General features: G+C 40.6%; 1 protein-coding gene across 3 annotated transcripts in view; it reads right to left on the reverse strand.

Moving 5' to 3' along the window:
• CSNK1G1 (casein kinase 1 gamma 1) overlaps positions 1 to 16,104 on the reverse strand; it is a 153,009-nt gene that overhangs the window by 42,679 nt on the left and 94,226 nt on the right. For all 3 annotated transcript variants that reach the window (XM_075006301.1, XM_075006299.1, XM_075006300.1), the window contains exons 5-6: positions 12,819 to 12,970; positions 4,706 to 4,940 (exon numbers count right to left, since the gene is read on the reverse strand). In XM_075006301.1, the coding sequence (XP_074862402.1) occupies positions 4,706 to 4,940; positions 12,819 to 12,970 (387 nt within the window). The remainder of the gene's footprint in view (positions 1 to 4,705; positions 4,941 to 12,818; positions 12,971 to 16,104) is intronic.

The raw sequence follows: 16,104 nt of genomic DNA on the forward strand, positions 1-16,104 counted from the left end.
GCTTTCCCCTTGCATAGTTCACTAAGGGGCCACAGTGCTTGCTTTCAAGTTTTCAAAATCATTCTCTGAGCAGGCTGCTATCCAGCAAAGTAAAAACTTCAGGACAACTAATGAGGATAAACACTATGTACCTATTCTTCAACTACAGCTAGAAGATCCCAGCTTTAATATGATTGATTTTTAAATTTATTTATTATATTTTAGAAAAAATTCAGAATTGCTTGCGATGGAATTTATGGATCAATCTGCTTTCCTACAAAACGGAAGTTAACCTGGGCTGTAGCCCAGCCTGCCATTGCTTCCACCTGCAGACAGCTCACATGTTCAGAGCCAGAAATGTGGAGCAAACTCAGTTATCCAACCCACATGCAGAAACACAATATGTTTGAAGTGCTGTGTAATTTGCATGAAGAGGAGCAAGCAGTGCTTTGCACAGCATGAATTGTCTTGGAAACTGCATAGCAAATGTTGCTCTTAAAATAGTATGTGAAGAGAAGGAGACGCTAAAAAGGTAACTACTGCATTTCACTGATAAAGCTGTAAACAGGAAGGCTACAAAATTTAATGGCGAAAAATTACTATATGGATACAGTTATCAGGAAGAGAGTCAGGCTCTCTGACCCTGGAAAAGCTTAGCATAACAATGGTTAGCATTAGATTACTATGAAGAAGTTGTCAAATTGTGATCAAGGGAGGACTTTCAACACTCTCCCAACCTTTATGCAGGAACAAACTTCATCTGGGTCACAGTCACTGGTGAGACACCTCTCATACTGTAGCTTCCTGCAATGCATCCAACCTAGTATAAGAGTTTCAACTGTAACATCTTCCCGTAACAAAAGGCCCCTCTTAAAATTATGACAGATATACACACACTGTATAATGTTAACATATTTCTACACTAGGGCGCATAGCTCTCCACATTAGAAGACATGAGCCCAACACTGCCTTCCCAAAATTAACATCTTGGAAAAAACCACACTTTTTGGAAGCGAGGCCTCTGAAGGAAGCTAGAAAAGCTGCAGTGAAAATAAAATTCAAGCCATAGAGACAGTACATGGTAAATAATTTAAAATGTAAAAAACAAGAATAATTCCCCTTCTGGGACTTGAGTGTCGTGGAGGAAAAATAGTTTTGAAGGCAACAGTCGGCCATTCAAAATTTCCCTTCACATCCTGCATATTTCCAAGTCAGTGTTCATCAGCAATAGATATTAAGGTTATTCATGAGTTAGTGGCGCTTGAGGACAACCTCTGTACTTTCCCATTTGTGGGATCAAGGAACCTGTACCAGCAGGTTTCCGACTCCTCTGAAGACCCATTGGAAGTATTGACACACTCTGCCCCACCTATCTGCTTGTGTACTTTAATGAAGGTATAAAACAGGTGTGTATGCCTTGAGCTCATAAATGGAGATATACAGAGATCGCTTACGAAATATTTTTATTATCTTAAGAGTTTTAGCAAATACAAAATATGTAGTGAAATGGAGTTGACTTGGAACTTCCAAAACAATTGCTTGCAAGCTGAGAAAAGCAAAATTTTAGTCATTTAGGACAAAGAAAGTTTCATTCTCCTAAGATATTAAAATCAGGCAAAGCCACGTGATGCTTGGTTAAATGTGGTGGAAACCAGACCAAAGTGCTCTACTTTAGCTGCTAGCATGCCAAGGGCTATACAGGTGGTTCCCCTTTATATGTCATGGTTAGAGACCGTGAAGTCACGATGTAAAGCAAACAGCAATGAAGGGTCCTGTGGCACCTTATAGACTAACAGAAAAGTTTTGAGCATGAGCTTTCGTGAGAACAGACTCGCTTCATCAGATGTAAAGCAAAATGACATATAAAGGGGAATTTCTCCCAATAAGATTACATATAAACACAGGGAAATAGGGACCTCAGATGCAGTAATGGTGCCCAGACGACTCACATAGGGGAATTTTCTACAATAAGAATACATGTAAACACACTGGGATAGGGACCGAATCCTTTAAGTTATTTTCTTGTTTTAAATGTCTGTTAACAATGAACCACATACAATAGACAGCAAAACACTTTTAGTATAAAAAAATCCTAAAAACAAACATACATTTTAAAGGATTTTAACTTTAAAACCCACAGGGTCCTGCTTCAAGTTCAGTGAGTGTTTGCTTCATTTTCCTTTTAAAGAAAGCCTTCCTGCTTTTTGTTTTGCTTTTAATCTCTCTCAGGAGCAAGCCATGGATTCTTTAATGCTTCTAGCCACCGTTGAGGAGTGGTCAAAAAGATGGTCACATCTTTGCATTATTTCTATTGCATGTTCAACATGGTCGAACATTTCCTTTGGAGACTGAATTGTAAAGACAGCTTTCTGTTCAGAATTGCCCTCTTCTTCATCACTATCAGATGTATTTTCTTCAAAACCATGCATGACCAATTCTAAACAGATCTTCATTGCTCAGAGACAAACCACACAGCTCCAACAACTCATCATCAATTTCCACTTAATGGAAGCCTGCTTCCTTTGCCAGTTTCACTATTTCATTGTGAACACTTGATGTGTCATTGAAGCCCAGGAAGGTATGGATTGCAGCAGGACATTTTTTTTCCCCCCAAGAATCATTCGTTAAACATCTAGAAACTTCATCCCAGGTGAAGCCAATGAACAGTAGAGTCTTAAATGCTGAATATTTTCCAGAATTCCAGGAATGTGGGTTTTTTTGTCACCATCAGTGCCATCTAGGAGTTTGTGGAACATCTTCTCAAATAGTAGGCCTTGAATGTGGCAATCACACCCTGGTCCATAGGTTGCAGCAAAGATGTTGTCCTCCACAGCATGAAAACAACTTTAACCCTGGGACACAGCTGTTCAAAATCAAGGTCATGGGCACTGGCATTGTCTAATATGAGCATAATCTTGATTGTTAAATTATTTTTCTTGCAGTATTCTTTCATTTCAGGGACAAAGTAATTGATGAACCACTCATGGAATACATACTTCATAATCCAAGCCTTGTGGTGGGATTTCCTGATAACAGGGAGGCGAGATTTTACTATGTTCTTCAATGCTCTTGGATTTTGACTATGATAAACTAGCAGTGGCTTTAATTTCTTATTGCCATTGGTGTTGCCCCCTAAAAGGAGAGTAAGTCTATCTTTTGTGGCTTTGAAACTAGGAGCAGCCTTCTCTTTCACAGAAATGTGTCCAAGAAGACGTGCTTCCAATGCAGCCAAGTTTAGTCAACATTAAACACCTGCTTTAAAAAAAAAAAAAAAAAAAAAAAATCACACTCACCTTCTTCAATTATTTTTACTAGTTCACCGGGAAACATTTCTGCAGCATCTGCATCAGCACTGGCTGTCTTTCCCTGAATCTTTATGTTTTTGAAACTATACCTTTTTTGGAAATGGTGAAACCATCCTCAGGCAGCCTTGAAGGGCTTTTCATCTGAAGTGGATTCTGCTCCCAACTGCTTTTTAGATCTTCATATAAGCTTAAAGCCTTCTCTTCAATGAGGGCTAAGCAGATCGGCGTGTTCTGATTATGGAGATCCTCATTACATAATGCCAGCAAATGTTCCATTCTCTCCATTATCTCACTTCTTTGCCTCGTTATTTTTACCTCCAAATATTTCCAAGTACGCTTAGCCTTGCTTTCTACTTCGGAAGCATTCCTCACTATTGTACGAACACTCATTGTAGGCAAGAGCATGGGCAACATTGACCGCACGTTCACCCTTTTTACTAAGGCTTGTAACATGCAACTTAAATGTTTAACATGCTGCTGCATTGTTTCTTTACCTTGGCACCTTCACTTGCGCTTGTACTATGCCTGCCCATTCTTAACAGATGGCAAATATTGTACAGTAAAATGGAAAGAACAATGGTAGAGAACACGTGTTGAACTGCTAGTTGCAACATGAGAGAACACACTAGGTGGAAGCAGCAGCATGGAGGATGCTGGCTCAGTACATAATGCTAAGATAGTGGCGCTGCTGTGAATTTCAAATTGAAGCATTGTTTTGACTGTGCATACATTGTGACGACATAAGAGCGGGGCATATTTATGTCTTTACCCTCAATAAGTCCATGACGTGAATGCAAAACATATATTGGGGTGACGTATAAAAAGGGAGCACCTTTATAATTTCAGAGCACCATCATGCTGCGAGCCATCCAACTCTCTCTGGAAGTGGCAAGTGTTTAGGCAAGATTCGTACTGGTTTCTGTCTCTGAAGGGAGAACCCTGCTTTATTATGAAGGTTTAAACAGAGGCCAGTGAGAATGAGACACTGAAGTCAGTAAATATAAAATATTTAGGAAAATGTACAAAAACCACTCAGTTGTCCCCTTTACCAACAGTACATGAAGTGACAGACCGATTCAGCAACTACTGAAACTGGAAGGCACTGTGTACAACAGTATGCACATGCACACGCACACCCCCCCCTTCTGCAACAGAGAACTACTGCTCTAAATGTTTATATAAAATAAATTCTCAAACCTTCCCTTCCATCAGTTCAGAGCTGTTCCCTTTTGTGTATTTTCCTGGATTTTGCCTTGTGTAATTTAAAGAGACACCATCACAATAAATGTACATAATATTTAATATTGTGAAGAGATGGCTTAACTGGTGCTGAAATACAATGGGCCAATCGATAGTTGAAGGTATAAGGCAAATGTAATGCTTTTACTCAAGAGTATGAAGCAAGCAAAAAGCAAACAGACCTTTCCCAAGATGTGTATTGATGGACATATATCTTGCTGTTCCAGTTAGACTCTTGTGTTCTCTGTAAGGTATGTGTTTTTTGGTTTCAGGATCAATGTACTCCTTGGCCAATCCAAAGTCGATTATGTGAATGATGTGTTCTTTCTTATTGCCTTGCCGGCCAATAAGGAAATTCTCTGGCTTGACATCTCGGTAAATGAGGTTCTTTGAATGCACATATTCCATTCGCGATATCTGCAAAAGTATGAGATGACATTCGTGCTCAGTACACTAAACTCACTTTGCAACTGATGACCCATTAATACTTTGTATTAAACAGAGCCATTCACATCTAGAGATATCAAAGTATTTTGCAAACATTTAAAACTCAATACACCATAAAAAATGAAATTTTACAGATAGGAAACTGAGGTGGCGATTATGTGATTTGCCTTAGGTCAGAAAATCTGATACAGAACTGAGAATGGTACCCACAATTCTTGACTCCCTGACTCCTGCTCTAACCACATGGCACACCCTCTATTATATGCAGGAATGAAATATGTAAAAATATCCAAATCAACAGAATATGACTGTTGGAATGATGCCGTGCAAGACTAGAACAAGCAGCCAGTCATTTTTGTACTGATTTTTAAAAACACTTCTAAATCCAGATTACTCAGAATTGTCTTTTGCCTTTTCCTTACTGCTCTAGCTCTCACCAATCTCCTCCTCCATTCCATATGCTGCCTCAGACCATGCCAAGTTCTTAAGAGGGGAAAAAATGTCTCCTCTAACAACACTAAGGATCACAATGATTTGATGTCGGCTGTCAATCATTAAAAATAGCAAGAAAACTTTCCGACATGTCAGTGAATGAAAATCCTACCACCAGTTGAACCTCTCTAATCCAGAAATGTCTAATCCATCATCTTCCATAATCTGGCATGACTGAAGTTAGCCAGATGACCACTTATTCTGGGTGTGGCCATGGAACTGATGGACGTCACTTGTGAGGATCATTTGGATGTACACCTCTTAATTCACTGTTAAAGAAGGGTCCTCAGACAATGATGCACCTTTGTCTCACGTAGTCTTTGCTCATGGCACATAACAGGTTTTTAATTCATGTCTGTGCAACAAAAACCAACTTCAGTTGACACTGAGCACCTGCAGTAATGAAGTTGGTCGGGCCTGTCCATACCACATTCATTGTATTGGTGGGGTGTGCCTCACTGACAAGTGCTTATACCATGTAGTGCACTATGGCCAGCTAACCCACAGTGCAACTAGCCAAATGGAAGTCTGAGGAAATCTTGCCTGTGCCTCATGGGACCAAAACGTTGTCACACATTTGAATGGGAACATAGCTTTGACTTCCCGTGATGCAGTTTCCTCTCTCTGTGCCTTGGTGGCAACAAAAAAAACCCCCAAATGTTTACATCCATTTTTCCCAAAGCCAGGCTTAGCTACATGTACTCTGTAGCCCTGGAAGTATGGACCCTCTCAGCTGTGTTCTCTGGGGAGCATTACAGAACACCACCCACCTTATTCTGCAGCATTTACGGAGCTGGGACAGAAGCCACTCTGCAGAATATTGTGATGTCCATCGAGAAGCCCTGCTGCACGCCATAGATCAGAACAATTCCCAGTTGCTACTGACAATTGAGCAGCAGCTGAACGCTGTGAAGCACTTTATGGTCCTAGTAAAGAAGCACTGATTGGTGGCTTCACATCATTATGTGATTATGGGACACTGAGCAGTGTGTGAAGGCGGCCATTTCCCAGGTACTTTGTGCAGAGTTGTCTCAGTCCTGAAGCACAGCAACACTAAAATGAGACCAGCTCTAACAGTGGAGAAGTGAGTAGCAATAGCTCTGTGGGAGTCTGCAATACTGGGCTGCTACTGTTCAGTGGCAAGTGTATTTGGAGTTGGTAAATTCACTGTGGGTAGCTCTTGTCATGTATGCTTGGAGAGTCATTAATCAAATTTGACTAAGAAGGGCAGCAATGCTGGAAAATATGGTGGATTTAGTCCCATAGGCGCATAACTAAGTTTTCTAGGTCACCCTGAACAGACCAAGGGACCTCATCCATGACTAGGTACCTAAACCAATGTCTATTTACAAACACCCAGACTTAGTTGTCCAGGCCCTGGGAGGCCCCTCGCTCAGCAGGGATATCCAAGACAGCCCTCCCACCCCTAAACCCAGACAAAGCTTGTGCCAGTTGGGCATTTCCTCCTCTCTTTAAAAAAAAATTGTGACAAAAAACTAAAACAATCTACAAAAAAATTTTTGTCCCCAAAGGAAAAGAAAATGACAAACTGATGAGGAGAGCACTGAGGACAGTGTGTGAAATCTAAGCTCACTGGAGCTTCAGTGGTCAGACAGAACTGAATAGTGATTGGGCCACTCCTTCTTTTATACTCTTGGCTCCATCCAGGATAAAAGAGGTAAGCATGAGCAAGTGGACCCAACAGACATCTTCCAGACAATTCTAGGAGCTAACAGTGAGAGTCCCTTGAGTTCATTAATGGCAATATGCAGACACCATGCAAAGAACCATGCTCTACTTTCGTTCAGTTTCCTTCTAAAAACTAATTTAATACACAAAAAAATTAAATCTTTTTATCATTAACAACCATTACAAAATAACTATGGCATGAGGCACAACACAACACAACAGATGTTCCACATTTCAGCCATTTGTCACACATCCCAATTGCTTGTTTCAAGTACTAGTAGGTTTGAAGATTAAAAGGTTTGTGTAGAATAAATTCAACCTGGAAAAGTGACCTTTTAAAAGGGACTGGAGGACTAGCTAACCCCTCACGGAAAGTGAGATTTAAAAAGCAATGTGAATATTTTGCTTAATTTTGTCTTTACTACCAGAGCAGGTCATTTATTGGAATGGGCAACTTAAAAAGGACGCAGAACTAAGGCTTAAATAAGAAAGCCAGTACTGACTGCCTTGTTTATTATTTTTAAGAAGTACTCTCATCACAAGATATGTAGGTGGGGAGTTTGGAAAGATCAAATGTTTTTAGATTATGCAGTCACTAAATTAATGCTCTCCAGGAGCACGGTACCACACTGATTTAGCTCATTAACATCCAGAGCCCATGAAGTGCCAAGGAGGGAAGATATAAACAATTCTACTCCTCCTCCTATTTCCAACTCTTTAGTCCTATAAACTGGAAGGCTCCATGTTCAGCTATCATCCACTCTCTACTTCCACTCCATGTCAGGAGACAACTACTACAATCTTATCAACGTAACACAATGCAGATGTTCCAAATCACAGGCTTTAATGAATGGACAGTAGTTGCTCTTAATAAGCTGTTAGGCCATCACTGCCTCGCTAATAGTCATCTAACCCACTACAGCGTGCGCTCTCCCCCCCTGTATGGGATGGTCCACGCAGAAGGAACCGCATGCTTTGTAATGAGAGGTTTTGCTTTTGGATGTTTTGCAAAGCCCTACAAGCGTACCTTAATGATGACCAGCAGAGAACTGAAAAATACTGTAAAAGTTTCACCTCTCCCAAATGCTACAATTAAGGTGGTGACAGTGTAAGGACACAAACAGAGGGGCAGCCATGTTAGTCTGTATCTGCAAAAACAACATAAAGTCCTGTGGCACCTTATAGACTAACAGAGGGTCTTTGCCCACGAAAGCGTATGCTCCAAAATCTCTTAGTCCATAAGGTGCCACAGGACTTCTTGCTGTTTTTAATAAAGACACTGCCTTGCATAAAAAAGTGGTTAGTTTTAAGATTAAAGGTTTTACATAAATAATCATTAGTGAGTTTAAAGTTAGAAATCTACAAAAGCAGATACAATAAACCTCTAGGAGAGATCCAGGGATAGGGTATGGAAAGTTCCAGCAAATCATAGGAAGGCTCTTAGCTGTCTAAAAACAGGTCAGGAGAAGCTCTATTCAAGATGGCGTCCAAGGGAGAAGATCAGTTTTCTCAAAACAGGATGAGCTGGAGTGCTCCTGCCCACAGTGTTCCCAGGCTATGATGCTGAGGACAGGGGCTGCTCCAGCTGGGCAGGAGCAGCCCTGGTCTTCCACCAGCCCCATCCCATGTGTTTAATTGGTAAACCCTAACACTTACCCTGTTAACTGAACTATACCGATGTATTCATAGCTGAAGCAGAAGAGATGTGTGTTATCAATATGAAAGTTCTGAGTTCATGGTGCAAGATGACCGACACAGGTGCAAAAGTTAAAGTGTTAGTGCTAGCGTCCCACAGTAATTATTAGAATCACTTCACATCACAAGCATTGTACTTAGAAGTGAATTTGGAAGTTGTTTTATATCTATTTTATAACATGTTTATCATTTGTATTATGATTAACAGGAGCTGTCCTTTTAAGAACCAGATGGGGGCACTTTAGTGTAGAGTGAGTGTGACAATGACATGAGAGATTTTAATCTTGTGTTCAGAGAATGGAAGAACATACCTGTCTAAGCATCAAAACATCACAGCTTTTTCTTTAAACTAAATTTTACTTTAGAACATAGTCCCCATTCTCAAAGGTGTATCATTAGGGTTTATAGGGAATGGTATTCCTCAGAGCACCGCTAATGAAGTACAGAGTCTAATTTGTAGCTCATTTGTTTGAATCTGGATCAGCTCAACAGGTATTAAAAACTGTACCTACGTGATGGATGTTTGGTGACTCCATACCAATCTCATTGCTATGATTTGCATTAGACTAGGCAGGGAATGTTTCCAGTTTGTCCAGTACACAACACAAAGGAGGCCTAATTTTGGTTGGCTTCTCTAGCAAGAACGTTTACAACACATGACCTAGTTAAGATGTCAATCACAGAAATCCCCTTGGGCTTGTGCCCTGATGTGCTAGCCACTGATGTCCACCTTTCTGCCCCCACCATCTTATCCCTGCTGGGCCAGAAGCTCGTCTCCTCCAGAAAAGGCACAGTGTTGGGGTGTCATGAATGAGTGCAGGGAAGGGGTTACTCTAAGGTAACCTGGAACACAGATGAGCCAATGGGAGTGAAGTAATCCTGTTTAAATTGAGAACAATTACAGTTCCCAGGCCTTTTTTCTCTGGGGACCCAGAGAGAGAGACCTGGACAGGGAGATGGCTCCCAGGCAATTGAAATAAAGTATCCTGACTGTTGCAGAATCAGTGATAGAGGTGTAAGTAGATCGTATAGAAGGAAATGTATAGTTAGACGTGTTCAGGTTTTCTGGTTATTTTAAATTAGGATGGACTGTCAGCTTACCTTCTTTTTATTATTGACTGCTGTTTTTCTCTTTTGTGTTACTGTTTTCAACTTTATGTTTTTCCCTATAAAACTTTAAAGCTGACTCCCAGTGAAATACTTTCTCTGCATACAGCTCATGATTTCTCTCTCCTGTTTTGTGAATAAATAACGTTTTTGCAATTGCCTGTGAAGGGCTTGTCTATGTGCATCTACCTTCAGCCAGAAGCTAGGTATCAAATTACAGCACTTTGTCTAAACTGTCTCTCCTGAGAGAGAGTTAAGAGCTTGGGGTGCCCACACAAGACAACGTCCAAGTGTGCCTTCTTGGGGAAGCTGGGGGAGTGTTTTCTCACTTGGCGGTGGCAGCCTACTCTCCCAGAGTCCGGGAATCTGTGACCTTGGGAAGTTTTAAAGTAAAGCCTGTTTACAGGCAAGGTGTTTTTTTTAAAATCTCCATGGGGCCTCTCTTTCTGCACTCGGAGTGTAGGGTGAGGAGGACCCAAGACATGGGGTAACAGCCCCTAGCAGAACAACAGACACTGAACCAGCTCAGCTCCGAGATGACTTAGCTATAAAGCTTCAGCACCCAGGAACACAGCTCATGAAGAGGACCAAAATCCCAAATAAATCTTTTACCCTGTGTAAAAGTTTTATGTAGGCAAAGCTCATAAAGATGTCTGCCACCTTTATCAATGAAAGAGATATGCAGCAGTTTCCCCACTCCAGTAACAAATATTTACAGTAGGTTTAATAAAAACACGTTGTTTATCATCCAGCATAAATAGTAGGAATTAAGTGACTGCAAGTGAAAAGAGACGGACGAGAGTATGTTCGTACGCCAAAACAGACAAACATGCCAGCTAATCCTAATCCACTAGAATTTATTACATGCTAATTCTTACCCTGAACTGTTGCTCTAAACAGCTCTTTCACAAGCTAAGCAGCCTCCTAAATTTGGCCTGATCCTTCACCCTTTTCAATCTTATGTTTTCAGCAAGTACATTAGGTGGTAAGTGGGAGCTCTCCTTGTGTCTGTGGATCCCTCCCTGCCCCTCACTGTTTCCCTATCTTAAATTCCTTTTGCCCAAGGTGGGGATTGTTTGTGCTCAGTCCCAGCTACCCACCTTGAGTGGAAAAGTATAAAATCCAAAATGGGCTTCAGCATCAGATGGCCTGGTGACATGCATTTCCAGGACTAACCACGGTTTGGGTTTACAAACAAACAAGAGTATTCACAGAACATTGACTTGATCACCCAGCCATTAAGTTTCTGGGTGTATCAATAATGATCCTCATTAGCACATTTAGAATTAAGAAAATCTACCCTTCATATTTCTAACTGCACATACCAGAATGATATACGCATAAGCATAGGATATGCACATACAGCAGACCATAACTTTAAAACTGATATATTAACATGAGGTATTTTGTCTAAAGAACCTTTGAGTTATGCATATTCATATGCACAAGCCAATTTTCATGACGACACTAGGGTTGCCAGCTCCATCTGGTTGGAAAAGTTGGCAACCCTATCACTCATGATTAATTTCACAATTGACCATGGGATAGGCATGGGAATTCAAAAAGCAGAATACAGATCAAAAGCATGAGCTGATCATTTTAAATCATCTTGATCTGTTAAGCATCTGACTCATGATTTGTAAATCTTGGGACTGGCAATATGTAAGAAGCCATTTGAAATTTTAAAAGGTTGCCTTGCTTCAGGGAAACATTCACATTCACTCACACTCTCTCATACGCTCACATGCATGCTCACCCTCTCACACATTACACTACTTTTAAGTCGTCTGTAACACTGGTGGTATGATAGTAAGAAAAAAGCCCTTAAGATTCCATCTAATTGTATTTCAGTGTAAACTGGAGATGGCAAAGACATTAAAACCCCCTAGTTCATCTTCCTGCCAAAAGAGGATTATTTTCTATCTTTTAAAATGTTCTGAACAAGACAGTTTCATCTCTTCCCTTGAGATACTATACCGCAATGCAATAGGTCTCATTTCCAGAAAGATCTTCCAGATAGAGAGCTTAACACTTACTTTGTAACTTCTCCCATTACACGGAATTACACTCCTTGAATATTTGATTCCTCTCCCTTTTGGCTGTTTACTCCTGTCACATATCTACAAAGCTAAGTCCACTACTGGGGATAGCAAGGAGGGCCTCTCTGCACTGCAGTGGCAGCTCTATGCTGGAGTCAGTGGGGAGGGGCTCCTCTCCACCAGCCTTGGCTACTTCCAAGCTTGGGGAGAGACCTCTCTTCAACACTGCATCCCTGAGCTTCCCATTAAGCCCTGCACAGGGGCTATGTGGCTGTGCAGCTTCGGGGGGGATCTTAGCCCTGCAGTTTTCGGCCAATTAATATCTTGCTGCACATGCAGCAAAGAGCCTAAGATGTGTCTGTCACAGTGATTAATACTGCTAATTTAGATGCAAGTGCAGGGTGAGGGTGCCCATTACAGGAACTTTGCAGAATTCCCCAATTACATCATCATCTTCTCAGCAGAGAAGTAGGCATACAATGACTGTGACCAATTATTCTTCAAGAGTGTCAATATCTGTATATATTAATGATCTAGAAAGCAAGTAAAGACTAATCAGCTTAATGCAGATTGGGGGAAGCAGAGAACTAACCATCCTACCCTCTTAAATAAGAATTTTACTCACATTTGGAGGAAACAGTAGTTTTCTCCCATACCTAGAGATTCTCTACCCCATTCAGACTGATGTGTGATTAATAAGTAAATCCCACAAGAGAGTATTACAGCAAAAGCTGACAGGCCCATAGCTATTAATTTTATCCATTAATTATTAAGCACATATTGGAATAGCTCAAACAAGGTGGCAGAGACCCTGCCAACTACTCACCAGCTGGATGGCTATCATTAATACCGTCTTCAAAGTGAAAGTTCTATCACAGAGGTCAAACAAATCTTCCAAGCTAGGACCAAGGAGTTCTAGTACCATGGCGTTGTACTTTCCACATGGCCCAAAGTAATACACCTGGGGGAGGCCTTCAGCTGTAAGAACAGGGGAAGGAAGTGAAACAAATGAGCAAGGCTGCACTAACATTACTCCTATCAAGTTAGACCCTTCACTACTTAACATATAGTCCTCATTACAGAGCTTACAGAGAAAGCAGAGAATAGTTTCAGCAATTACGTATTGCTATGGATGGAAAGGGAGCACAAAGCAGTACATGTTGTTCTCAAAGTAAGGCTTTATAAAGCATATGAATTATAAACAACAAATACTGTAAAGCACAAGACATACCTAAGTTCTGGCGCTGCAAAAGCATGGCTCATACTGTAAGGTATCATTTGTAAGAAGCTAAATATTTTACACTAACTACCTGGGGACCACAAATCTCCAATAGTCTAGTCCATTTGTGACTAGTTTAAGCAGGTGGAGATAAAGCCTTTTTATTTAATATATATGCTCATGAAAGGACTGCTTTGTACACCAATGTGGGTTGTTTTCAGCATAGCCTTGTATAATCAGTTTTATGTGACTGTACACATGCATTTAAACAAGAGTTATAGCTAAACACACAAAAGCACTCTAATTTCTCCTTTACAAATGTGAAGATTTTAACCTTTATATCTTATTTCACTATTTATCAAGCCAGTCAAACATATCTATAAAATTATTTTGCTAAATCATACACAAAACCCAAATGGTTGCTAACTGTAGCCAGTTCTGACTGCCAACACCTCTACAGAAAGGCACAGAGGTCCATTTTCAACATGCCAACACCACAAAAATATATTCAATTCTGATGACAATGTTCGATGATCAAATGCAGATTGTTTCCAAAAGGACACCAGAAAGGGAAAACAATGGCTCCATCAACATAAAGCTGATCTTGCAGATTCCTGTTGCGCTGGCTTGTTTTGAAGACTCCCTAACCTAACCAAAGCAAAGTTGCACTGCTTGAATTTGCTACCCTGTGAAAGAATTCTGATTGATCTCTGCATTGAGTCCACTCTGTGTAATGTGATTTTTGCCTAGCAGCACTCCAAAGTTTCTTCTAGTACAAGGCAACTCAGTCTCCATGCACCTGTCTGTGCCAATACAGCAGAAGCAGTGCATTTTGTTGTAGAAAATGCTTTCAGACTTTGCTTCATAAGCAGTTGCAAAAGGTAACCGGAGGTATTGATTCTAAAATGCAACCTCAAAAGTTTCAGCCCAATCAATGCCAAATTAATTTGTCCCTTTCTAACATATAAAAATAGATTATATATGTAATTGTTATCTGATCAGCAGGGTAGACAAGAGTCAGATACTTCTTTAAACAACTGATTCTCAGACATCAGTAGAGTCCAAGAGTCTCAGAACATGTTGTTTCAGGAGTCAAATATGTATATATAACATTCTACTTAAAATGAACACAGGGTGTCCTTGGACTTACGACACAATGCATTCCTCAAATTGTGTTTTAAGCCAAAACCATCCTTCCCATAGATCGATTTTTGAACTAAAAGTTTGATATGCTCTTTTCCACCACAATAACCCAGACTTTTGTATCGAATGAATTATAGGTGACTAAATGTAGCAACACCGATGTATTTATTTGCTTAACACCATCAGATGAATGGGTAGGAATGGTGTCCCTAGCCTCTGTTTGTCAGAAGCTAGGAATGGGCAATAGAGCAGGGTTCACTCAATGATTCCCTGTTTTTTTTCATTCCTCTGGGGCACCTGGCATTATTCACTGCCAGAACACCTTTTCTCTCTCTACCTTTACCAATCCACATCATGCATGAATCACAACATGAACAATCACTCTCCCCATTCTTAAAAATAATGAATGTGTTGCTCAGAAGCTTCTAAATTTAATCCTACTGACCTGTTACTGGCATACTATGAAGTATAACTAAAGCTTGTCTGGGACAACTGAAAATTTGTTCATACAAACTACTGTTTGTCAAGGCTTATTCTGTATTTTTTAAATTGTTTGTTCACTAATGTTAATTGATCATTTTGGGGGAATTTATCCTGCCACCAAACCAGAGGAGCGAGGTACTAAAAAGTACTTGTAGAAGCTGCGTGTCTACCAACCAGAATTTTTATGTTCTATGCTCAACAGCTACACAAAGATTTACAGTGTTGAGAGGATGACCTCTGCAGACTGAAACACTTACTGGATCTTTGGATTTGATCCAAACAACTGAATAGGACAATAAAAAAAATGTACCATCTCTTCTAGGAAATAATTACAGCTCAAGAGTGTTCACTGTTTTCAGTACAGGACCAATTCAGAGAGAAAATCATGAGTAGCAATGGGCCAGTTTAGCTCCAGTAGGTTTTCACACATCCCAGTTCAGAGACCGGCAATACCTCATTAATAAGGATAAAGTCATCTCAATGCGCACAGCTGGAAATACCCAGTACACTTTACTGGAAGATTGTACAAGCACTATCATTTCCCAGCAGTGGCCCTGATCTCATACTGGGTTTCAACAACACAGAAGCAAGTCACCAAAAGGTGCTGGAAGGATAAAGAAGCAGACTGAGGCTCTGAGAATCTGGCATAAGGGAATCCATTCATCAGGTTAAGTAACAAAAAGAAACAAAGTGGCTGAAGATGAGCAGCAAGAGAAAATTGAGACTGGGAAGAGATTGAACAGCAATAGCTACTGGAGAGGGGGATGAGTGGGGCTGGTAGATTCATGGCACCAAAAAGGTAGAAGACAGATCCACAGATTCTACAGATTCCAAGTGCAGAAGGGACCACTGTGAGCATTTAGTCTGAACTCCTGTGTAATGAGCTATAGAAAGGAGAGGGTGGGGAAAGGTAGAACCAGGAAAGATATGGGTTCCCAGACGATGAAGAGATCAAAGATAGAGATGCCGTATCTAATTTATTCATGCTTCAGGAAACTTGGCCATCACTACTGCCTGACGTTTGACACTGTACAACACATGGACTCTTAACGGCTTTCTAGTCTCTGCTAATTTAGCCAGCATCCTGCCAAGCAAATTACTAATCTCACTAGATTGACTTGGTTTCAAATGTTTGCACTTTAAGGCACGACATGCCTTTTCAAATCAGAAGTACTTCTCAGTGCAGGAATGTAAGCTTCAACGGTTAGTTCTCTATTTCTCCCACCCTCAACCACTGCTATAATTAAAGTCAGTCAGACTCTCCCCC

Source organism: Carettochelys insculpta, chromosome 12 (assembly GCF_033958435.1).
Source record: "Carettochelys insculpta isolate YL-2023 chromosome 12, ASM3395843v1, whole genome shotgun sequence".
Classification (NCBI taxonomy): domain Eukaryota; kingdom Metazoa; phylum Chordata; order Testudines; family Carettochelyidae; genus Carettochelys; species Carettochelys insculpta.